A 25,119-nucleotide genomic window follows, 5' to 3' on the forward strand; every position below is an offset into this window, starting at 1 on the left:
ACATAAAGTAAAGCAGCTGTCACACACCATGGCATTGAGAAGTCCTTACTCTAAAGAAATTAATCTGAACGCTCACCACAAACAAAGGTATGTAGAAAAGCAAGATAAACTCTTTTTTTCTAGGTTAAAAACGGTATTTTAATCTGTATTTTGTGATAAAAGCTTTAAAAAGAAAGCAGCAGTTTGAGGAGTCTGCTTTGATTGTTGCTGTTTTCTAGTCCTGTTGCAAAATTGCAGTTTGTGCAAGGTAAGGTTTGTAGCACAGGTGAATATTCACATTATGGCACATTAATGAGACCCTGGAGGAATGGGAACAGGCAAAGAGCAAAGAGATACAGCAGAAAGGTGCTTGTTGCCATGTCCCTAAATTAGTCTTTTGCAAGAGTATGGTACCATTTTAACTACGGAGCTAGTGCAGGCTATTTCCAAAACAGATGTTCTCATTCACCATTAAAACTTCTAGCTCCTATGAACTGCCCTCCTACTGGAACTACAACTATAAGAAAGTCCTGCTTTTTATTTTATGCTAATGGCATAGGTGTTTTTCATAATCAGACTTGCAAAAACGGCAGCCCAAACACATCCTTAATCCTCCAATTGTAAGGTTTAAGTATATAAACAAAACTCTTACAAAAGAAGAATGGCTGGAATTGGGAATATAAACCATATCAAATAAAGGAAAAAATCCCACATACTTTCCTCCAACAGAAGATTGGAAATTTAAATTACTTCTTCTATGAAATTCCCTGAAATTCTCCCTTTACTCCTGGCTAAGTCCCTTTCAAAGAGCAAATCAGTAACAGAAAACATCATGCCATATAATGCAATCACTTAATAATAAACTTCTCCCACTAAGGTGGGGAATGCCTCCGATTCCCACCCAGAGACCAGGGCCAGGCACTATTTTCCTAGTGTAGGTGTAGTTATAACTTTCTCTCATATTAAGAAATCTCATTTTTGACATCTGCCTGTAGGATTCTACAAGGGTATCTCCATCATCCTTACAGGTAACGGAGGTCTAGGGAATATATCTACAATAGCAGGTAATGTGGAACTGTGGAGTGAAGCGAACTGTTATTAAGGACTCGCAAGGACATTTAATCCACCCTGCAGGCCAGGGGATGCCTGGTCTTTCCTAGTGGGTAGCGTTAGTGTCCAAGAGCAGCTGGAGAGTGGGTGCAGCTCACCTTCCCCAGCAGCAACCCATGAGTCCCCATAGACTGCATGTTCCAAGACCACGCCATGGCACAACCCATAATACAGTGTAAGTGGAGATGACTGGGAGGTTTGCTTGAACGACAATCTTAACTGGACGTCAGATGTCAATATTGATGCACTCACAGTCATCCAGTGCAATCTGACAGCCTTTCCCTGCCTTTCCCTTCTGCTGTCATAGAAAAGACACAGGTCTCTTGCAGATTTGCTATGGATCTGCTGGCCCTGCATGGATTTCTCAAGTAGCCTAGGACTTTCTAAATGGCAGTAGATGCCTCTGTGTGTGACTAACTCAACTAATTTTGCACAGGTTAGTCAATCTGAAACAATTTAGAATACATTTAAAGGATCCTTAGCATGCACAGCAGACAAGAACCAAGACTTGCAGAATGCTCTGCTCATGGTTTAAATTACCAATGACCTGGAATGCTGCCGCAGATCCTCAAGAACGAAAAAAGCACACCTGAATATCCCTACTTTGGTTGCTACCTTCTCCATTCTTTTAAAATATACAGAAGTCTTGAGTAGTCTGCCCGGAAACCAGGGATGCAGGAAGCCCAGTATCACAGATCTTTGAGATTCCTGCTGTTCAGCAGCAGGAACAATGGAAGTGGTAGGAGACCTCACCTGACATGGGGTTCTCCATGCTGTCAGGCCACTGGCTTTACTCTGCTCTCTGTCCTGGGAGTCCAGATCCTGGAAGCGTTTTGGAAACCCTGCTTCTCATTCATCAAAGGTTCACTGATCTCATTTTATTTCAAAATGAAGTATTTCAGGTTAAACAGGTCAACAGTTTTCCACAACCTCACATTTGAAAGCTGAAAGTTTTTTATGATGGACGTGGCTGGTAGGTACACTTACATCAGTGCTGTGATCAAAGCTGGATTTTTAAAGGGAGGCATATAATCCTCATGCTGCATGTGTGTAGATTATGTGCATAATCCACACAAAAAGTAGGATAAGGTCTTGCCCTTTTCTCATTAAGTGGTCAGTTGTATGAAAGTAGGATTTTATCCTAGTTCTGCAACTGTATTTTTAATTGCATAGCTCTCTACCGCTTTGGAAGCTTTCTAAACTTAAGCAGTAACCTAAGCAAAAGGTTTCCTAAAAACTTGGACCTGTCCTGAAAACTGGAATATAGCCCATAAGAGCCAGGCTCCCATTCTCTTTATTAAACCATAACAGGATCATTAATGAAGCATCTGGTACAATGGAAGTCCAGTCTAAAAGCTTTTCAAAGTCTGTTTGGCTGCTCTGGCCCTAAGGTCTCCAGCTGCAGCTGTTTTCCTTTTGTTTTTGCCTTACTGTTTGAGTTTTTGCATGTGAACTGTTGCAAAATTGAGCTAAAAATACAAAGGTCCAAACACATCCAGGAAGATTTCACGTTGTTCTCGCTGTCCCCTTCTTCAGGGAGAGAAAGTTTCCAGCTCCATAGCAAAACAAAGAAGCTGTCTACAACCGTAGAAGGAATAAGGCTGAACTGAACTACAGAACAGTGCAGGTGATCCAAGAAAAGAATGGCAAAATGGACTGTGCTTTCCCGGTACACTCTGTTACTTTCTTTTCTAGGTCTTACGGAGCATCTGTCTCATTGGCTGTGAGTGTATGTGGTCAAAAGGCAGGGACTGAGAATGGAATGAGGTAGGTAAATGGCTGACATATCTGTGTAACACAGGCAATGTGACTGTGACCAAATCCTGCTCAGCTTACAGCATTGACCAGTAGGAGGATGAAATAAGTTTAAAAAGTTTACAAGAATAAGTTACAAAATAAGTTACAAGTTGAAACAGGAGAGGTTCTGACCATATATAAGGCAAAACTTCTTCACCATGAGGACAGCCAAGTGGTAAAACGTGTTACCCAAAAAGGTTGCGCAGTCTCCATCCTTGGAGGCGTTCAAGACCAATGGCATAAAGCCTTGAGCAGCTGGTCTGATGTCATAGCTGACCCTGCTCTGGGGAGCAGGTTAGGCTGGAGACCTCCTGAGGTCCCTTCAGACCTGAATTCTCTTGCCACCAGATTCTAGCGTATAAAAGCAAAGGCTATACACAACTCCCCCTACATCCACTTATGGGAATATCCTGCCTTTAGGAAGAACTTCCTTCCAATCCCAACAGTCAGAGTTGGCCATACACCAGCCTGAAGTGTGATTTAACACTAGCTTCCACATTTAAGACGGAAACCTATACTAATAGGAAGCTGCAGTGAAGATGCTAAAAGCTTTGCTGAAAAACAGATAAAGGTTGTAACTGACATGTTCAGACAAGGCTTCCCACCTTTAGACTCTGACACTTATCTTGAAAAGAACTAGAATGAAGTAGCTCAATTCTCACTCAACAGAACTTCCAAAGGTTAAGAACATTTGAAAAAACAAGCCCCTTTCATTTAATAGCCAGAGACACAATTTAAAACAAATTTTAGGTACCCCGATTTGAAAACTTTGCCTAACTTGCAGCAGAGAATTTTTGATATATCACATCAAAACAGAAAGTTAATGTCCCTTCTGAATACGGAGAGCAGATGGTAGGTGAAACAGTGTATTAAAGTGTAGATCAACAAATAGACTCTTAGATGCCGGAGGAGATAGTTAAGAAACAGAAAATAATCAAAAAAATAACAGCATCTTGAGCATTGAAATATAGAGTGATACACACCTGGAATATTTTATTTCACAGGATAAAATGCTTCTGTAAATACTACAGTGCCCCCGGAAGAAGAGAGAGAAAACTGAATCTCTGTAGTATCTGTGAAGCAGTTTCTCTTCAGCTGTTATAAAGTGATCTGTAAGCTGATACTGTTAACAGATGCATACCACAGGAGCATAGAAACGGAGGGCTACGCCAGACTTCAGAGGTCAAACTGATGCCTTAGGTCTGAAGCAGTATGAAGCACAGCCTTTTCAGAAGTACTTAATCACTTTATACAGTTAAATTCTCTTAGACATGTTAATGAACTGTCCAAGAAAACAGCAGATGAACAGAATAAAGCCAAGCTCCACTATGCAGTTACCAAAGCTCCATGTCATGGTGAGGATGTGACTTGAACAACTCTGACTAATGAGGACAACTTTGGTTGTCCAAGTGATATTGCACTTCTTGACAGCATCTAGCCTGTAAGACGAAAATTATGAGAAATACCACAGAAAACATTCTTCAGCCAGTGAGGAACACTTCTTATATTTATAGCTCTTTCTCCTCAAAACAGATACTTGCAAACAACCTTACTCACACACCAGCCCTGCAATGCTCCCTCCCTGAAATCCCATCACCTTGCTCAGGTGGTAGGTTTAAGAAGACGACTTTAATGTAACAGGCTTGCATATTCTATGGAATAGTTGCTGCTTAATATTTTTTTCAGGTAAATAATATTTTTTCAAATAAGTCATTTTTGTTTCAAATAAAGCAAACTGCATACCAGTAGCTAACATATTTTGTAACATTAGAATTTATATTAAAAGAAAGGAACGAAAAAAATCCACAACAGATTTCTTACAGTCTGCATTACAGCTTTGATTTCATTTTGAAGTGTCAGACTCTGTGTCACCGGAAGCAGACATTCCCGCGGTGGCATTTGTAGGCTGCCGACACAACAGACACTCAACTTGCCAGGCTCTCTCAGCAGAACTGCATTAAGATGAGAAAGAAGTTGATATTTTTTAATGAAAGCTACAGCAAAACTTAATACATGAGGCCTTTAATCAAGCAGCTGCATAATCATTTAAAAGGAGTTTTACTCCAAACTGGTAGTTTGCAGGGTTTGTTTCCATTTTGGCTGCACACAGCAACCCAAGGCACTCTGCTCCTGCCAGACCAAGCCATAGCTTGGATCTCTCACCTCCAAGCTTTCTAGGGCCCTTGCTGGTTAACGCCCAGGGTGAGTGAGAAAGCACTGCAGTAATGCTCTGCCATCCATCACTTCTCTGCTGGGTGCCCAGCATCCTCTGACCAATCACCTAACACCCCGCCCTGCTAACCATTGCCATGACCCTTCTTCCAGTCTGCAATCTTGACTGACTTGACTGATCTTTATTCATTTGAGGAAGATGATAATGACAACGCAAATGTCACTATTCAAGGCAGGCAGCACTGCTCATACCAAAGATTTACATGAGGATCTCTGTCCCATTCATGAAATGGCAGATATCTTCCAAGTGGTGATCTGCTCTGGTCTCTGGAGAGCTGCCCTCTCCTCCAGCTGATGATCTTGCTCCTGCCTCTTATTCACATGTGACTTATACAGTGCACTTGTGTTTTTAAATGTGTATGTTTCTCAAATCTCTACAACATCTCACAAACACAAACTTTCTTACATGAAAATTGCTGTTCATTGAATCACTGTCACACCTCTCAGAAATTTGCTCTTCACAATGTGATATAGCTGTGATCTTTCTTCTTTTACAGGTGAGCTTGTTGAGACACAGGCAGGCATACCATGCATCTTCTCCTAAATTCAGCAGCAGATCTAGGAGTGGGAGAGTCCAGAAACCCTTATAGCTCCCTCTTCCACAGTCTGAGCTGTACAAAACATGGCATGAACATTTGGCAACACTGTCCTTAAGGTTTAGGAGACATAACTTTTGTAGGAAAGTATCCCAACACAGTACTGTGTTGTAAAGTGCAAACCAACACTGGATGTATACTGTAGAAGACCTGGATATAAAGGAGAAATCTGGGAAACACAAATGGGCTAAAAAGGATTTCAGACCTTATTCCTGAAAGCAGGACCACATGGGAAAATCAGATCAGTCTCACTGACTTTGACAACACCCATCCTGGACCAACATGCACTTCCAACCAAAGCAGCAACACATTAATCTCCTGTTATTATTTCCCGTCTCTAACGTTTCTCACATTTAACCAAGCAATTTCCATTAAGTTTTTCAGTGTTCTGGAATAAGTCTCTGAAGTCCCCATCGTCCAGTGCAATGAATGAGAACTTCTCAGGCTTCAAGAAGCTTGTTACTATAAAAAAACAAAACAATTTTTAGAAAAACCAGCTCAGAAATTGCCTCTGTACCAGGACATCAAACACTGACATACAAAACCTGATTATCTTAACAATTGCTTAATTTAAGTAATCAAGTTCCAGAAATGTGTATTTTAAAAAGAAGGCAGTGTGTATGAAGTCAAACATTAGCTCAAGTCTTGCATAACTGATACTGCAATACCCTCTTGTGGTCAAATAAAAAGGGTTTATCTAAACACCTGAACTTTTTCCTCCATAAAAAAGCCTCTCTAGACTTTCTTCCTTTGACAGGGGCAAAAAACGCACATATTTTTCACAGATGAATTGGTAGTGCCTATCATCACTTGTCTGGCAGCAACAAAAGCCTAATCTCAGTCAAGTTCTTCCTCAGAATGACGGGCACCGACATTGCTTGTCAAATAAACTAATCCCAAAATAAACTCCTAAGCAAAGGCACCATCTCCTACAGTGACGCTCATAACTTTTTTCAAGTTTCACGTTCCCAGCCAGAAAAAATAAAGATGCCATAATAAATTTACAGAGATACATATAGCATGAAGCTACAATAAATATCCATCTCTTCTACTACAGGATGAAAGGAAGGATGCAGTAAATAGTAATACCAATTCAAATGACCTCCCTGCTTAAATGCCCCAAGTTCTTATAATGAACAAATAAAATGCTAAACTGGCAGATGGTAATATGAGGGGAAACAGTTCAGTATCTGCAGCAGTTATGCTGAGCTGTTAATCCAGTAAAAGGCCTAAACGGGCTACTAGCAGTAAGTAATCTAGAGTAACACCCAGAATTGTCATCTTTGCACTCACGTTGATGTGCTTTAACGGTGCATAACCACTCCCTTAATGACTTCTGGTCCCAATAGAAAATGGGATAATTTTCAAAATATCAGCTCTTAGTGATCTGTTTTTGGAAGCAGCTACATTTTAAAGTTGTATTATTGTATGTTTAAAAACCCAACTTATTTAAACAGCCATGATCCATTCCCATCTATTATTTCCAGAGAAATGGACTGAACACTATGAAGTGTCCAAAACATGCATATAGACTCATAGTTTGTTTTTGTTTAAAGCCTAAAGAAGTCCTAAACAATTAAGACTTCCTTCTTTTCTGAGGTTGTAGGGTCGTCTCAGACCAACAGATCTGCCTTTAAGCTATGAGTTCACTTCCAGTAAGATGTTCTGAGAGGCACTTTGTAGCCCTGCATCAAAACCAGTTACAACTCCTGCATCTTTGCAGATACCACTCAATAGCATAGACTTTAAACATCTGCTTGTAATCTTTCCATCCAGTTTATTCAGTGGCTACAAGTAATCATCTGGAAGCTATGTACTCAGCTCAATAACCATTTTTAGTTTATTTTTATGTTTAATTTGCAGAAATTGACTTGAAGGAAGGATTGGAATTAAAATAACACATGAACCTGTAAGGTCACAAATACTTGAGGATGTGACTTCACTCCACAAAAGCCCAACAGGCTGACTGTAAAGATAAACACTGACATTTTGGACAATGTTTTGAAAATTCTCACATTGTATACAAATAATCCTTTAAAGTTACTTAAAAACTGCTTCTCATAGTTGTTTAATATCTTTGGCAAAAATCTCTAAGTACTTAAAAAGGACTTTTGATGATCTCTGACTCCTCTTTTATTAAAATCAGAAAATAAGGAGCTTTCAAGGACAGATTCATTTGAAATACCTTATTTTAAACTGACAAGCTCTGACCCAAATAGAGTTCAAGGCTCCAGCAGCTCTCCCACCGGGTCTCTGCTCCTTCTGGTGAAAGTCAAACTTGTTTCCAATGGATACAGTAAACACACCACGGAAACCAGCAGCTTTCAGGAGATTTTCAGCAATACATAACCACAACAAAAGTCCTCCTGACATACTCAGCAGCAATCTCCACAGCACCCTTTGCGACTAAACCAGACTTTATTGTTCTGAGGATTCTGTATAGAGGGTGGCCTCAACTGCAAGCAGTAATTGCCTCAGGAGTTTGCTGGTTAGAGCTGGAGAACCAATGGCTTTCAGTAACAGTCATTTCTTATAAAATTCCTGTTACCATGAAAACTCCTCCAGCATTCAAGCAATGAAGGAACATAAAGCAGTAGGAAATAAGCATTAAATAAGAGGGAAGTAAAACAGTGCCAAGCACTGCCTGTCAGTGCTGCTGTGCATGTTCATTTTCTGAAAGCACTCCAAATCGGCAGCTAAAAGAAAACATTAGGAGAGAAGGAGCTTTGAAAGTGCAAACGATCGCAGTTTAACTTTCCTAACAGTCACAATATATCCAACAGTACCGGGGATACAGTGAGTCTCAAAATGGACAAGCTGGGAAAGGGTTCTGGATTCAGGAGAAATACCTTGGTTAGGTCTTGGCAACCAGCAACCACACCTCTGCGGCAACCAGCCTCAGCTCCATCTGTGTCTCTCAGCAGCACCCAATCCAGAAGACCTGTCATTGCACAACCGGCTGCTCGGGCCTGGGCAGACAAGCAGGCAGCACTGCAGCAGGACCAGGTTCAACAGGATAGGATCTGGAGAGAATCTGTGGAGGCTGAGCAGAGAGGAAGAAAGATCTGGTAAGTCACTTGTTCCAGTTCATGCTTCTTCTACTCATCTTGACAATGGTACTCATGCTCCCTGACAGCCTTAGGGCTTGATCCAAAGCCTACACTATCAAAGGAAATCTTCTGTGGGGGCTTTGGATCAGACCCTAACACCTTTCTTTCTAAGATTGTATTATCTCTGTTTTCCTTCACTGGATGAAATCTATGCTAATATCTCCTGGCATGCTGGGCTTAAGCTTTAAGAGAAGAGATGCAAAGAATTACGCGTTAAGTATCTTTTAGCTTTATAGAAATTTCCACAATGAAGATATAAATGTGCCAACCTTTATAATTTATTGCAGACACACTGATACTATCACCTCTTCTCATATTCTTGTAAATGGCTGAAATGGAAGCTGAACAGTGTGTTCTGCCAAAATATGATTTTGCATTCCCAATCTGTAAATCTGCTGAACATGCCCCATTGCTACCGTGTTTCAGCAGACTGAGCTGCACACATACAACCTAAGCTTTGACTGTGTATACACCAGTGACCTGAAGGAACCCAAAATTAAGATCCTCTCTGCCTCTGCCACATGTCTTGAGTAAGTGTTTATGGTCATACTTCAGCACACAGCATGAGCATGTCTACTAGCAGAATATCCTGCGTAAAAGTAAAATCAGATCCAGTTCCCACTGCACACTAGCCAAGCTAAAGGAAAGGGAGGAAAAGAACATAAATTTTAGGATTTTTTAGAATGGGAGAAGAAACCATCTGAAAACCTCCATCCTCCTCAGCCTTCTGGAGGAGGTACAAGTCACAGCTCTGATTTCCCCAGAGATGCATTTGCACTCGTGTCTGGCTCCTTTCACCTGAGGGAAAGGCCAACACCAGGGCTGTGACTCATGCAAAGCCAAGGCCATGGTGGCAACGTTATTCTCTCCCAGTTGTGCACTTAGACTCTTCCCAAACAGGCCCAGCACGTTCCGTACCCATTCCCTAGCTAAGGCAGCAGGAGGGACTCTCTGTCTGTGCCTGCCCCCTGGGATTCAGTCATGGATATTGGTGCAAACTCACCTTCACGGGTAAGTAAGATAACACATCATACAGCTGATGCATGTCCTGCTCTCCAGTCCCAGCTACGAAGACAGAAACTCATGTAAAAGGGTAAGAGTAGGACAGGCATGTGAAGGACAGATGCCTAAAGCTGGATTCATCAGACTACATGTGCCTGCACTGAACTGTCCTTCAGCTCCACATCCCCATCCCAAAAGCAATGATGGGGAAAGGCTGCTATGTGTTGTTGGTCTAATTTGAAGTGGACATAGGTAAACATCTGAGACCCAAGCATTTCTCAGTAATTAGCACCATGCAGTAACACCCAGATCTGGTATGTTCAAATAGTGGCTGGCATAGGAAGATAACAAATTTTAGGACCTCTGTGCTGTGCTGGTATACCAAGACATACAGTGAGAAACACAATAAGCATATTAGCTCTTATTGCACGTAGGGCATTTCTGCCCTGGACAGGGGAGTGCAGCACAGCAAGCCAATGCTCCTAGCTCCACATGATACGTGGCTGTGCTGTACAGGCAGGCTCGGCCCAGAAGAATGTACAGCTTCAGCACTAAATCGATGAGCTTAGATGCAGCACTGCATAGGCACGGGTATCCATCTCAGAGAGTCAACCCAGGTGTCCCTTGGGCCCTGCTGCAAATGCAGCTGTAGATAACTGTTTCCTATATTGACCTCACAGTACTTTTACAATAGCAGGTGAATGTTGGTTTTCTCCATTTCAGGCCAGGGAAAGCAAAGGACAGAAGATCAGAGGACTTGTCCTATAGTCCCACACAAGACACAGAACAGAGCTGAAGACCAAAACTCAGGTCTTATTGACTCAGTTTGCTCCTAGCGTGGCTGCTTATCTGCACAAAAAAACTCCTGTGGGTGTTTGCCTGCAGCAAATATAGCTCTGGGAATTCCTACCAGGGACTTCTGCCAGCAGAGTATCGGTCATTTAAAAGATAAGAAGTTGTGTCTTGCTCCAGGCATGGGACAAAACTTTGCTAGAGTGACTCAGGACTTTGCTAATTTACCTGCATTTGCACAAGGAATACACGGTCGACATACTATCCTCATCTTCCTTTGGCAAAAAAATCCCCACTCCTCATGTAGTATAGACTTTATATGGGAATAAAGAAAACCCTGGGCTTCACCACAGAAAAGACAGGTTTCAGTACAGAGTTTGCAGGTCTAAGAGGTGGGCTGTAAGTATCAAATCTAGCAGTTAAATAGGCATTCAAACACAACCAACATTAATTATTGTATTTAAAGACAGAAAATTTTACACTGCATTTTTTATTTCTATTCCAAGGTACCAGAACTGGAGTTTCCTAAAGGACTATGACCAAATGGTAAGTTATGAACAAACATTCAACTGCAATCCAGGGTCCTCCTAGTTTACGCCAGTTGGAGCTAAGCTAATATTTCAAATTGAAGCATACTTAGGCATAATAAGAAAATGCTTTAAGACTATAATCTTTAGGAAAAATAAAAGAGAACTGAAGTGCCTTTCATCTGCTACCTACACCACAAAGAAATAGAGTGTGTGAGCATGCTCAATCTGTTTCAATATAAACAACTCCATAGAACGACAAGTGCTAGAAAAGCAAGTTCCTAGGAGAAAATTCGTAAGATAATGTCATCATGCTACAGTCCAAGCCACTTACTAAAACTGAAACTTCCCACACCACAACCATTCTACAGCAGGCTAACTTCTGTCCCAGCTGACATTTCATAAAACATATTTGAAAATTACTCATTTCCCTGTGTTACCCTATTGCCAGGCACGATGGCAGGAAAAAAACCCCAATCATTTTACTTTATTTCTTCAACACTTTCATATACATTCAGTATGACATTTAAAAATACATTCAAATGCAAATTTCAAAAGCAAAAGTGCTGATATTATAAATAATCTCACTACAAGCAATGGATGCCATTCTGAAAACTTATTAATGGTCTTTGTTTTATCCAGGGTAAGAAAAAGGAGCAGAAGCCACTGCCAAACTATTTGTCTGTGTTCTCAAGCAAAGTTCCCAACTCGACCAACCAAACTATTGGCAGTCGAATAAATACTGAACTTGGCAGGGCTCTGGTAAACATGGACTACTTCTTCAGCAGTGGAGCACGAAAGAGAAAACTTGAGGGTGAGCTCCAGTTTTCCTAGCGCTTCAGTAAAAATATAACAGTAACAAAGCAAGTTGAATCGTTCTAGCCAACAGACTGCAGAGCATGTAAAAAAATCCTCAATCTTTTTCTCAGAGAGACCAATACTACTGTCTAGCATGGATTTTCTTTCAAGAGGAAAGATGGATGCTGTCCAACAATATCATAGGAGACAATCCTCTTCATATTTGGGGTGACTGGGCGATATACAGCGAGTTAGCACTACAGATCTCATCCATCTTCCCATGGAAGTCTACAGTAAGGTTGCCACTAACATCAGAAAGAACAAGGTTACAGCCAAAAGGCAATTTCTTCCCGAATTTTTACTTCCTGAAAATAAACAATTAATGGACACCTGCTCAGATGAGTCCCAACATAAACAGCATACTTTCAATTCCAAAAATCAGTGCAATAAAATGCAACAGCTTCTTGCATTTCATGTAGTTAGGCAAGGATTCATCAGCCTCTGTTATCTGTGTGTTTAAGCTTGCTCTAAAGAATAAAATTTAAGGCACGTGAAATGTGTTCTGTGCTTTTTCACCCCTCCCTGCTGAGGGAGGGAGACCACATTTTTTTCACACTAGTTTTAATTTTTATTTCTTTAGATTTGCTGCTCTCAAATTCCCTTCTCTTACTCTTTTCCCCTGGTTTAGCTGATGGAAACTCATTGACAAGGAAGCAGGATTTCACAGTTTGCTCTGAAGGCGTGTTGGCTCAGCACCCTGTCTTATACTTCTAGGATCATCGACCTTGAATTTAACAGGTTCATGGTTCCTAAAATCTGTGGTTGCCCAGGGAAACCATCATCAAGCCAAATTGACACAATACCTAAAGCCTCTTCACTAATACATCTTCATTACAAAAACTTCAGCAGCCGAAGGCAGTTCAAAAGCACAAGAGGTGGTGTGGAACAGTGTGATCACTGTCAACATCCAAGTGGTCTCTGGGGAAAAAAAACCAAACCAAAACAAAACAATACAAAACAAAAAACAAACCCAAAACCACTGTAGAAAGAAGAGCCAAATCCCACTTACTGAAGTCATGGCACCAAGCAGTTCTCCTCCCAGCTTCCTCAACACAGTGAGAACTACAGGATTACAGCTTTCAAGATAAAGCTAAGCTACCTAAAGAAGGAAGACCACACCATGCAATCTGCTTAGGTGAGGAGGACTGATTTCCTTCTGTGCACACTTGAATTTTGATGGACAACTGTGTTCTGACACACCAAATAGCAACCTACTCTTTAAAAAAGACATCATCTTGTTCAGCTAAAATGCTTTCTACTCTCTCCTGTGAGCAGAAAACTGCACCAGGAACTGGTTTGTCTTCAAATATCTGAAAGAGGGAGAGAGCAGATCAAGCCTTTCCTTATTCCTGTGCTGTCCATAGCTTCTTCCAAAGACTGCACAGGCCACTCAGAGGCTATGTATTCATTGGTGATTGTGTAATACTGAAAAGTCATTACACTTGCATGCCTTAGTCTGAGACATAATGAGCAGCTGGGGTCATAATGAGCAAGCTTACTCCTCCTATGGGTCACAGACTCTATACTGAGTGGCAGATGTCCAGTACCTGTCAGGCTCAACCTCCTATTCGTGTAGGAACATTTCATTTATAAAGCATGGGCATTTTCTTTTTCGGCATGAAAGCACACAAAGCTCCATGTTTCCTAACCTCCAGATGGCACTCACTCCACACCAAGTAATCCACTGAAAACGACACTAAGTTATAGCAAGGCAGTGTCTCACAATTCGTTGTTAATTTCAAGTGACATTAAATAATTCCAGATTCTTGATTCTGCTGTGTGGGAATCCAGAGAATCCCTCTCCCAGAGAGTTCCCGCAAACCAGAGAGTACAGGAAGCAGGATGGCCTAAGCAGTGAACAATTTAATCCTTCCACTTCACTTAGCACTGGCATTGTTTCAGCTGAAGCACCTCTCCCAGTTTTGGACATGACCTTCCACATCTTACCTTGAAGATGTGGGCCACTAAGCAGGATAAAGAAGCAATAACTGGAGTATGGGAAGGTATGGCTTACGACAAAAGATTAAAAAGACTGTTAAAGTTTAATCTGAAGAAGAAAAAGCAGTCTGGGAAGAGGACAGCAGGTTTTAGATACCTGTATAGCTCTGGAATGAGAAAAACAAACATCTGTACTTCACATGAGTGGCAGACAACAGCAACAATAACAGGCTTAAAATATAGCAAGGAAGAATCATGTTAATTTTTTGGGGAAGCTAGTTGTAAGGCTAATACAGCACTGCAGTAGATTCCCTGAGGGATCTCCACCTTTGAAGGTTAAACACACACATCCATCAAGAATGACATACTTAATAGGGTTTGCCTTTCAGTGCATAAATTGAATGATAACCTGAGGAGCTTTTCACCAATTCTCTGGTCTACACCACAGTTGTTGGGATCAGAACACACTCTGCAAACATGACTTTTCAAACACATTCAAAAAGAATTTTAAAAAGATCCTATTTCGATTACACCAGGTTTAAATAGTCTGCACCTCTAAAATAGATTAATCACCTATTTTTTGATAGAAAATATATTTCTAATTCTTCTAACTACTCATATATAAAATGCTTTGCACAAAGGCTAGACATGCCTCTTTTAACCACACATATGTAAGTGTGATTGACTAGTGCCCTCCCCACAGCCACATAAGAACCCATCTCAGAGAGCACATTTGTGTCATTAGGTCATGTGTATGAATGGCGATAACTAATTTGCCTTCAATGACTTCTGGAAACCTTACTAATGAAGTGCAGTCCTGAATACATCCTTAATCAGATGAAGCACCTGTTGAGATGCCAGGAGGTTCCTGCAGTGGGTACTTGCAGTGATTACATGCACACAGCACAGTAAGAGCCTTGTACACCCCTGCACTCCTTCTCAGCTGTACTTTGCACAGGTCACTTGAGTCCAAAAGACCACAACAGGAAAGCCTGTAGGTATACCTGAAGTGGAGCCAAAACATGCAAGGGTTTACGGCTTAATCATCGAAGTGTGCAACCTTGGAAAACGTAGCTCTGTGTCTTCTTGCAAGATCACAGCAACTGCACTACCTCTTCTGATGTGAAATTAAGTTAATAACTTGACTTCCTGATTAAGCCCACTGAAACGCCTCTGAAATACTAGTAGGCAACAACTGGACAGTAGTAGTTCTGTTCACCCCAAAACTCCAGTTCATTCCTATTTCCTGTTGAAATGAACAGCAACTCTTAAGCACGTGACACCTTAACGGCTATCTCTAAGGGCAAAGCAACTGTTTAGAAAACAAGCTTCCTGTGTGGAACAGATCTGACAACCCATGTGATAAGGGAACACTGTGTAGAGCTGGGCACCTTGTTTTGTTCCTTTATTACACCTTCCTTGGAAATGCAGATGATTTTGTGCCACTGCAGTTATCCCTCCCCTGGTAGCCAGTTTAATGTTTCTGAAGTTAGTTTGTATCTCTCTACCATGTACAGCAACCTCCAGAAAAGACCTTTTGGGAATACCCAAGGTCTTAATCAAAACTGCCTTAGCATCTTGTCATGGTACCTCTGCGAGTACAAGGCAGCAAACAGATATTCTCTAGACACCATTTTCATCCCAAGTTTAACATTCATTTTTCCTTTACCATAATTAACTTTGCCAACTAATCCTTATTTACATAAGCAGAGTCTTTTAGAAAGACATGGATGAGTTGAGAACAGCATTGAAGTCTGTAAATAATAAAATGAAATTCCATTTATTAAAGAGAGTGTGTAGATACTAAACTGTGTTGTAAGCTTCTTGTAAAGAGTTCTTATGATGTAACACTTGTGTTTCAGTTTTATAAGCTTTTTTCCCTTTTGGTTCCAGATCTCAAACAAGAGATTATGCACGTTTAGACAATTGGGGTTTTTTTCTTTCAGTTAAAGAGCACAAGTGGGTAGCTATATTAATTTCATTCTTCAGTTAGATACACTGTTTTCTCTGGTGGACTTTTGAGTATTGATAATATTATTTGAAACTTTGTGCACAGATGCTTCCAGTTCCTCCAAATTTTGTGTGTTCTCATTGTGAGTTCTGATTGCAATAGAAAAGTATAATACTTTTTTTAAGAAAACATAACATATGTAAGTTCATATAAATCTGTATTTCTCATACTTTTAGCATAGTCTTTGTATATAGTTCCCAGGTGGCATCTTAACTATAAAGCTTTGTTTTATAAGCTCGGTGATGACTGTAAATCCAATTGTGTTTCTTAAAAACTGTATTTAAAACTGTTTCTCGACCTTTAAATTATTCTAAAGTAAACAAAATAACTAAACGGGTTTTCCTACAAAGAAGGTCTCATCACACTGTGAAAATTACTGCATAAACAGTACGATTCCTAGAATAGGAAGGGAGAGGAGACTTGTGTAGGCACATCAGATGGACAATACTACCAGTCATCATGTTTGTATGTATTATGCACATACACATTCACATTGTTTGCCTTCCATAAAGAACACTCTATAGACAAACTTTCTGAGCTGAAGTTCATCTTAAAGCAGACAATAGTTTTATGAAGAGGGTATTTTTTGGTTTGTTGGTTTTCGATATCCACGATAATTAGTTAGGGCCTCAAGCTGCTTTTCCTAATTCCTGCCCAGACAGAAACCAGTAAACCTTTCCTGAAGTAGGATGTCTCTCTTACAAACTCTATTCACTGCTTTGAACCCATGTCAGGTATGCTTTTCCCTCTTCAGAAAACTTCATGTTTGCTTGGATTAATTCCTTGAAACACAGATGCTTCTCCAAGAAACTCAGAAGTTCTGCCAAAGGCTGAGAAGGTGCTTGCACAGTCCTGTCAATGACAGCCCTGCCCACGGCCCTCTTCTGTCACAAGGCACAGATGCCATAGACTGACTTCAGCTCGTAACCTTCTCAAAGCTCCTCTCAGAAGCTGTATGTATCCACAAACCCACCAGTGCTTAGAAATGCAATTTCCAAGTATCTGGGGTTACAGCCTCACCTCAGCACAAGACCTTTATGCTAGGCTGATGGAGCAAAACCGCCACAAATGCCTCTTAACTGTCTCTTAACCTGGGGAATGCCAAGAGGAAAGTCTCAGTTGGCATATACTGATCAATAAATTGCAGTAAGAAGTAATCTGCAAATGTAAAGGCACAATAGCTATAAAAATGATGAGTTTTTTTCACTCTATGACTTTGACCTGATCACTTCAAACTCTGTGTCTATTTTCCCTAGTTACTAATGACCAACTATCATCACTGGATACATTTTATATAATCTGTGAATTAACAAATGTAATTCTTATTTCAACTACGGGTATGGCTGCAAAGGAGAAACAAACCAAATCAACAATGCAGCATAAAACCATCCACAACTATCACAATGCTTATTAGCAGTTATATGCTTATCTCTCTTAAAAGCCCAATGGAGTGAAACCACAATGTTTCCATAAACTCTTCTATAACAAAACTTAACAGAATGCTGACACATTGCTAGCAATGTATTACCATAGGGCTACTCAATTACTTTCCACTGAAAAACAAGAAAGCCACAGGGCAAAACCAGTGCATGGTGGTGTTTCAGAGCTGACTATCTTCTTTGCTGGAACAAGCACGACTATACTGTAGCCGCTCCTGAGCGCTGGCAGATCCATTTGCACGCTCTGGGAGAATCATAAACCTCTAGCAAGAATGCGGGAGGCATGACACCCCAGGACCTCAGCAAGGGCTGCCATAATGTACTCACACTCTCAACTCTTACTGAAGTCTCTTGTTCAAGCAGTTCAGATGTAAGCATGGATCTAGACCACCACCAGTTCCAGATCCAAATGCTACAGCTCAACCCCCTCTCTGGGCTACAAGCTCAATGCAGATTTTCCGCATAAAAGGGACAATTCCAAATTTAATATGGAAATCAACTTAAGGAGTCCCAATACAAACTAGTTAATAGATTTTCCCTCTCTTTTCTTCCTCCCAGTTTTTTGGCTTTGTTAGTTTTAGGTTAGGTTTTTAAGTGTGTATGTGGAGGGGGCAGTTTTACTATTCCAGGCTGAAAGGCACTACTTTTTCTAATTGTATTAATTAGATAACATGCCATTACCCAGAATGGCCTTTAGGCCTTCAGTTAACCGAATAAACGATTTCACAGAGCAAACACTGAGTCAACGGGATTTGGGTTTTTTTTTTGCTTACAGTACTTTCATTCAATTTGTGACGCTTCTATTTAGCCTAACACCAAGTAAACCTTATATAAATACAGCCATGTTTTCAGTTTGCCACAAATATATATAACATACTGCACGCAAAACCACTGAACTACACGCAATCTCCAAAGTTTCTTTTATACTCCTGTCACGCACACTTGTACAACATAACCTCAAACATGCAGTACATAGGGACCCACTGTACTTCTTTAGTAAGAGGAGGTTCTTCAAATCAGAGCTGAAACACTGTCATTCTGCCAGCGAGTCGTCTCTCGGCCCAGAGACAACCTCCTTCCTCATGGTGAGCTTTTGTGACAACCCTCCATCAGTCTTACTACTCCAGTCAACAGTAAAACTCCAGTTCCTGGGCACTACAGAAGTGTTCAGCAAATACAACCAAATAGGATCCAGGCAAAGAGATGATTGTTGGTGTAGAACACAACTTCCACTCAGTTCCCTGTCCGCTTTTCCAAAAGAGCTTGTATCCTTCCATCACAGCACTCGTCATGAGCTATGCCACCCTGTCCCTGTGATCCCAAAGAGGTCACAGCTCTGTAGCTGTGCTGATACGTCTAATTCCTTGGGTTTCTTTCCCGGGCTGTGTGTATTCACACAGTGTCACACCCCCTTCTCAGGGCAAGCGAGCAAGCCTCCGGCAGCCTGCTGTCCCAGGCCAACTCTGCCCACCCAGCCTTCCTCCACGTGTCTCTTGGGGGTTGTCTCCATCACCACAGGTTCTCCAGTTGTTGAACTTCCTTTATTTTAACCTGGAGCTTCAAACACCAATTATCTGTAAAATGAATTATTCCCCGCTAGTATGGTAGGCTGTGGAAATAACAAGCAAGAGAGCACTCTCTGCATTCCTTTCAAAACCACAAAATTCAAGCCATTATTTTCCTTAAAAACTCAGCTATGATAAACCAACATCACTACTGGGAAAAAACAAAATCTTGTTTAGCCTTTTGTCTTTGGTTATTACAGAAAGATTATTTTCCTTCTCTAGTTTTTTTGATAGGAATCAACATTTGCGTTCCTATTTGAGGTGCAGCAGTGTTAAACTACTGCCCATCTGCTGCAAAACCGGCAATCTGCACTGTAGATTTGAATATAGTGAATTTATTCAGTGAACTGTAACTTAAAGTGGTTCTCCAACTTACCAAGTAAAAGAGTCTGAAATTTTATATAAAACTTAATAATTTAAACAGAGTAGGAATAATTTCTTACACTCTTCCTAGATTTTTTTTTCTGTCATAACCTTGAACAGGGCTGTCCAGCACTGTGACGTCTGTTCTTTCCCTAAGTTGCTACATAAGTAAAAGTGGCCAGTAAACAGATGTAGAACAGTATTGTTACATAGACAGGACACGGGAAGGACAGTAGATCATTTTGCTTAACTGTCTGCTTGCAGTGCAAAGCAGGATGTATTTTTTAAAAAGCTGAAACACTGACTAAAGGGAAACATTTAATGTCTCTCTTAAATATAAAAATAGTTGAATAAAAATATACTCATGGACCTGATTAATAGTTTGAAGTCAGTTCAGCTTCTTGATTACTCTAGTAGGATACCAGGCAGTGCGTATTATCGATATTTTTACAGCATTTGGTTGGATCAGCAACTACACAGTGATGCAGATACACAACTTCTACCTTAAATAATTGTCTATTATTCTCAGATTATCTGAAATGACAGACACATTTACACTTCAGATTTAATTTTAAATGAGATAACTTCATCCTGTGTGATGGGTTACTCAACTTTTTCAAGTACATAATACTCCCACAAGGCTGAGACCTCAGTTTATCAAGAAAATCTTGAAACACTTATTAAGGTAACTTCAATTTTTCATTTCTTCTTTTAGTGTTTATTGTCTTTGAAAAGCTTGATTAATTTCAATTATATTAACAGAAACACAGGTTTCAAATTAAAATGCTGTATTTGGGGAGACTACTTATTTCAATCAGTTTTGAGATTTTACGTACTCCTATGTACCTGCTTCTTCTTATGACTGAATTACACAGAGGACAACATGATTTACAAATTAAGCATTAGTAATGTTTTAAAATACCACTAAAGGTATGTGGAATGAATGCAATAAACCTGTTTGTCAAATGATGTTATCAGAACAACAGAAAATAATTTGTGAGAAATGCAAAAGAGCTGAAACTAAACCATGCTAAGAACTCCTAGTCATACATAAATACACCTTTCATTAAAATGAAAAGGAAGACATTTTATGCCTGTGAATAACCTCTCATATTAAAGCAATTTTACTGTAGGTAAAAATCTGAATTAATGGTATGAATTTGACACTGTGAGTAGTCCAGGTCATATGCAGGCACGAAAGAGCCAAGATTCGTATGTGTGTGATCAGTACAAATGTTTATTCCTTGGATAATTGCTCTTATTTAGTTCTGACAAGCTGATAAGCACAAAAGCTTTAAAAACTGTGCTTTACTATTTTTGTGTATAACTGCGTATGGTGGGTAGGTGTATGTTCCAGGAAGTTGCTCCATCTCTGATAATCTCACAATTCCAGCATTCAGGGACTTTTAATTTTGCCAAAGTTTCTTTCTATGCAACAAAAACTGACGCTGCCAAAACTATGCCATGCCTACTGCAGGAATTACCACCACCGTGATCCAGACATCGTGACCCGAACACACAGGAGCTGTAGCGCTGGAAACTCCCGCTTTGGGGTGAAAACGGAAACCCAGCCTACAGCTCCCAGCCGAGAGGCGACCCCCGCTGCTCTACGGGAGCACAGCCCACGGCTAACCTTTCGCACCAACACAGCACCCGATGATTGCTGTTCTGCGGAGTTTGTTTAAGGCAAGAAAGTAATTTCAGGACCGGCGCTCTCGACCCGGAGCCTGTTTCTCGGCCTGGCACCGAGGGGCGGTAGCTGCGGATAGGCCTCAGCCCGCGGCGCCGAGACCACCCGGGAAAGGCGGCGCCCCCCGGCCCGGTCACCGCGGCGTTCCGCGACCCACCAGCCCGGGGACCGGGGGGTCACGGGCCCCGGGCCCGCAGCCGGCCCACAGGAAGTTCTCCCCCTCTCGAGGGAGCCGCGCCGGCCGCCCCGCGGCTGCCAAACCGCCCGGCAGCGCCCTCGGGCCCAGCGCGGAGCGAGGGAGGCCCGCTGCCGGGCCCGGCTCTCCGCTCCCCGCGGGCCGGGCGGCCGCCGCGCCCCACGCCGCGGGCAGGCCGGGCGCCATGAGCGCTCCGTGACGGCTACCCCGGCGCCAGCAGGGCCGGGCCGGGCCGGGCTCCCCGCCCCACGCCACGCCGCGCCCCACCGCACCGCGGGTTCCCCGTTCCGGGCTGCCGCGGGTGCGCAGGGCAGCGGGATGGCGCCGGCTCTGCTGGACCTGGCCCACTGGAGCACCTGGGCGGTGTGCGCCGTGATCAAGCTGCCACAACTGGCGGCGGTGCTGGCGGCCAGGTCGGCGCGGGGGGTCAGCGTGGGCAGCCTGCTGCTGGAGCTAGCCGGGTAAGGCGGCGGCGGGGACACGCACACGGGGACAACATGCCCCCCCCGATGGGGGGGGGGGCGGCGGGAGGAGCCGTTGGGGTGCGGCGGTAGCGCCTCGCCTCAGCGGGGCTTTCCTCAGCGGCGCTTCCTTCTGCCGCGCTACCCTCAGCGGGATTCCCTCCGCGGTGGGCGGGGAGGGCCACTGCCGTGAGGGGCGGTTTGCTGCAGCAGTTAAGTTCCTTCCTTCACAGCTCTGGACACGCATGAGGATGTGTTGAGCGGGTGTTTGAAGGGGGCGGCGAGCAGTCCTTGCTCTCTTTGGTTTTTAAACCACCCCTTTTTATAACATGGTTGTCTTCCGCTGAGCCTGCTGACTCTTCGTATGCCGGCATGTGCAGGTGCCGCGTCCTGCCTTCGTTGGGCGTACAGGCGCTCTGGAGCAGAAACTCCCTATTTTAAACTGCTTCCGCACTGTTGTTTTAAGGGAAACTTGGCTTTTTTTACTTGCCCAAAACCAACCCGGGCCACCCATGTAGCTGGAGACAACACCTACTCTTGGGTTTAGGCCACGTATTTAGGTTATTAAATGGTCCATGTGCCCTGTTGTGCAGGTAATTATACCAGTTAGACAGGCTTTTCTCACCTAAATAAATAAAACATGATCATTCTTTGAGAAAATTACAAACCTTGTCAAACACCAAAGATTTGTCAGTCTGTAATAAGCTTATACGGGCTGGGCTTATTAAGTCTTCCTTAAAGAGGATTGTATAGAATGGAAAATAAACACAGGAGCTGTGTAGCGTACCTGTACGTGTGGGTACAAGCATGTCAGAGAAGGTACCTTGAAGAGCCTTGTATTTGCCAAACCGAGGGATGGAGATGGCCAGAACATCCAGCTGAATGGCTGCTAGCTCTCCACACCAAGCTAAAAAGGGGGCTTTTTACACAGAAAAATCACCTCATAAAACCAGCACATCATGTCTGAGTGTGCCTGGGCCTCGTCTTCCATTAGGGGCACAGCTGTTGACCCGGGTCTGGCACTGCGCAGGCTTAGGCATACAGACACCTTTCTGCGCGCAGCTGTGCAGAACCCCCTCAGTCTCCGCTGCGGCCGTTCGCTGCCCACGTTCCTCCATGGCACTGAATCCTGTTTGTCACTGTTTACCCTTAATACACCTCAAGAGTACGTGACCTAAATTTTAGTCCCAGGAGAGATAACTTACCCCACAGCCCCAGCCAAAAAGTGGTGGTAGCATTTTAAAATCATTCATGTGTGTTGGTGTGCACTGAAAAGGCTTTATATGCAATGTTTCAGATGATCGTGGAGAAGCCATAAATGTCTCCTCAGCGCCTGTGTGATAACCACGGTACCCAGGCAGCTGCGGGTTTTGCACCTGCTCTGGGCAAAACTGTTTTTGAAGAGTTGCAACCGTGCTTTTTTGAAATGTTTATTGAGACTTTGGGTCCAGTTGCAGAGAGGTTTGGGGCTTCTGGTACAAACTGGGATGGTTCTGCAGAGTCAGAATGCAGAGACCTGGCAGAGTGACACAGAAGCATGGTGCTGATGGCAAGGAATGTAATTTGACCCTACAAGAAATAAGACTTCTAGGAAGTTCAGATATTTAAATTCTGAATACTGTAAAATCCAGTTTCTTACAAGGCAGGCAGTTCCTTACACCATCTTTCTATGCTGGAAACCATCCATTTGCCCTTACATAAAACTATGCGCTAAGAGACGTTTCTGTTTTATCTGCAGCCTTGAAGTTTCTGTCTAACCTCACGGACTTGCATGAAAGTTGAAGAAAGTAAAGAAAATGTGATAAAAGTTAAATTCCTTTTAGATACTATATCGTGGAGTACCAGGAAGGACAATTGCCATTGTTTGGTGCACTTAAGAACAGGCTCTGAGTCTGAGCAGTACAGCTGCACTGGGCAATCCTCTAAAACTGTAGTCTAGGCAGCTTGGAGGATGTTCTCTATGCCTGTAAAACTTGCTTAATGTACAGATTGAACTTCCAACACTGAAAAAGAAATTTGAGTTATCCCAGAGGTGCCAAGGCAGTTGCAAAGAGAAGGTAGCTTCTAGGTCTGGAAGCCTTTCTTTCTCATCACTTGTAATTAATAAAGTAATCCCTTTCACACTGAGACACGAAGACCTTGACAAGAAGTGTGGGCAGCTCTCTACATCTTGCTCTATTTGAGGGTAATGAAACCAGAATGCAGAATCCTCAGGCTTGCACCTCCTATTTGTGTGATCAGTTTGGCAGCACGGGCTACACCTGTCTGGAGCCTTTTGGCACAGCCAAAACAGTAAAAAAACAAAACGTGAAGGAGCTGTCCTGTCCCTACATGCAGTCACACTGTTTTATGTCTTCCTGTTCAGCTTCCTTGTGTTTCTGAGGTACCAGATTTATTATGGGTACCCTCTGCAGACATACCTGGAATATCCCATCATCATTGCACAAGGTAATTTTTTTAAGCCATGTTGTGGAAATAAAACAGGGCTCATTCAGCGTTCCAAGACTTGTACATACAGTACTCCACTGCGATGACATGTATCCCATTGACCAGTTCTAGCTGGGGTCGGGGGGAGGAGGGAATGAACATCTCAAATACAATTGAATTCCTGTACATTTTATGAAAGTAAATGGTCATGAATGAATACATACAGAGTGGAGTTGCAGTGTAAGCTCATCCTTTCTCCAGTGACTCCATGCGGGAGAGAGACCTTATAAATGCTCCAGATTCTGAGAAAAGTTTCATTTTGGAGCTTGCAGTGTTTTGGACATCAATCAAATTTGAGAGGCAAACCTGTGAGAAACCATTTTCCATAGACATGGTGCCCAGTGGAGCTACTTCCTTCTGTCTGGAAATGCATTTAGGCCCTTTCTCTCCCTTCTCTGACAGGCAATCTTTTATTTATTTCAGACGTCATTCTCCTTTTGTTTATTCTGCGTTTCAGTGGAAACATGAAACGAGCTTTGTTCTATGCAGTCACGTATCCTTTGAAATCTGGGAGTTTTGGTTTATGTAGCTTGTTTGGTAGTTGTTTGCATAGCAGCTGTGTCATCATTTGTGCTGCCGTTGCAAATAATTTTCAGCCACTCAGCATGCATTCCACATTCATAGGTGTATTTCTTGGATCACAGTAAAATCTCTATGAGAAGTGAGCTTTATATGTAGAATTATATGCTTTAGAAGGTCCACAGCTGGTAAGGAGTAAGACCAATTCTTAATTTACGTCTTTGCTAGAGATGCAGGGTGGAAACGACTAATCTTTTTTCTTTAATTCCCACCCATGCAGATTTTACTTGCTATGATGAACACAACAGTGCGGTGGTTTTTTTAAAAAATAGGACTTGGGCATAAACCTCAAGTCTTGTGCTTTGGAGCAGGTCTGGGGAAACTCCAGGTGCTGTTCAGCCAAAGACAGTGTGAAAAATAGGAACACTTAGTGTCTCAATAAGTGCT

The 25,119-nt window shown here is 42.3% G+C and overlaps 2 protein-coding genes and 1 long non-coding RNA gene across 8 annotated transcripts in view; 2 read left to right on the forward strand and 1 right to left on the reverse strand.

Annotated features, from left to right (window-relative positions):
* C3H2orf50 (chromosome 3 C2orf50 homolog) lies at nucleotides 1-12,493 on the forward strand. The gene is made up of 5 exons (XM_009501001.2): nucleotides 1-87; nucleotides 2,785-2,856; nucleotides 8,639-8,782; nucleotides 11,125-11,164; nucleotides 11,788-12,493. Exons 1-5 carry the CDS (start codon nucleotides 29-31, stop codon nucleotides 11,977-11,979), a joined length of 507 nt encoding a protein of 168 aa, XP_009499296.2. The 5' UTR covers nucleotides 1-28; the 3' UTR covers nucleotides 11,980-12,493.
* Nucleotides 3,847-21,682, reverse strand: LOC135312676 (uncharacterized). 3 transcript variants are annotated; one of them, XR_010372364.1, is made up of 3 exons: nucleotides 21,562-21,682; nucleotides 8,564-8,757; nucleotides 3,847-6,176 (listed from the first exon to the last, which is right to left on the reverse strand). It is a non-coding gene; the product is annotated as an uncharacterized LOC135312676 (long non-coding RNA). The 3 variants fall into 3 exon arrangements; XR_010372366.1 differs by lacking the exon at nucleotides 21,562-21,682 and adding an exon at nucleotides 20,953-21,053; XR_010372365.1 differs by lacking the exon at nucleotides 21,562-21,682 and adding an exon at nucleotides 12,807-20,711.
* Nucleotides 21,524-25,119, forward strand: part of SLC66A3 (solute carrier family 66 member 3) — a 10,126-nt gene continuing 6,530 nt past the window's right edge. For all 4 annotated transcript variants that reach the window (XM_064448043.1, XM_064448046.1, XM_064448044.1 and 1 more), the window contains exons 1-3: nucleotides 21,524-21,666; nucleotides 24,032-24,114; nucleotides 24,577-24,646. In XM_064448043.1, the coding sequence (XP_064304113.1) occupies nucleotides 21,524-21,666; nucleotides 24,032-24,114; nucleotides 24,577-24,646 (296 nt within the window). The remainder of the gene's footprint in view (nucleotides 21,667-24,031; nucleotides 24,115-24,576; nucleotides 24,647-25,119) is intronic.

The sequence above is a fragment of the Phalacrocorax carbo genome, chromosome 3, assembly GCF_963921805.1.
Source record: "Phalacrocorax carbo chromosome 3, bPhaCar2.1, whole genome shotgun sequence".
Classification (NCBI taxonomy): domain Eukaryota; kingdom Metazoa; phylum Chordata; class Aves; order Suliformes; family Phalacrocoracidae; genus Phalacrocorax; species Phalacrocorax carbo.

Excerpts from the sequence above, each read along its gene's own strand:
- C3H2orf50 (XM_009501001.2), top strand. The coding sequence starts at position 29 with ATGGCATTGAGAAGTCCTTACTCTAAAGAAATTAATCTGAACGCTCAC. Across the intron at positions 2,857-8,638 it reads GGGACTGAGAATGGAATGAG|CACCCAATCCAGAAGACCTG; the intron begins GTAGGTAAATGG and ends GTCTCTCAGCAG. Across the intron at positions 11,165-11,787 it reads TAAAGGACTATGACCAAATG|GGTAAGAAAAAGGAGCAGAA; the intron begins GTAAGTTATGAA and ends TGTTTTATCCAG.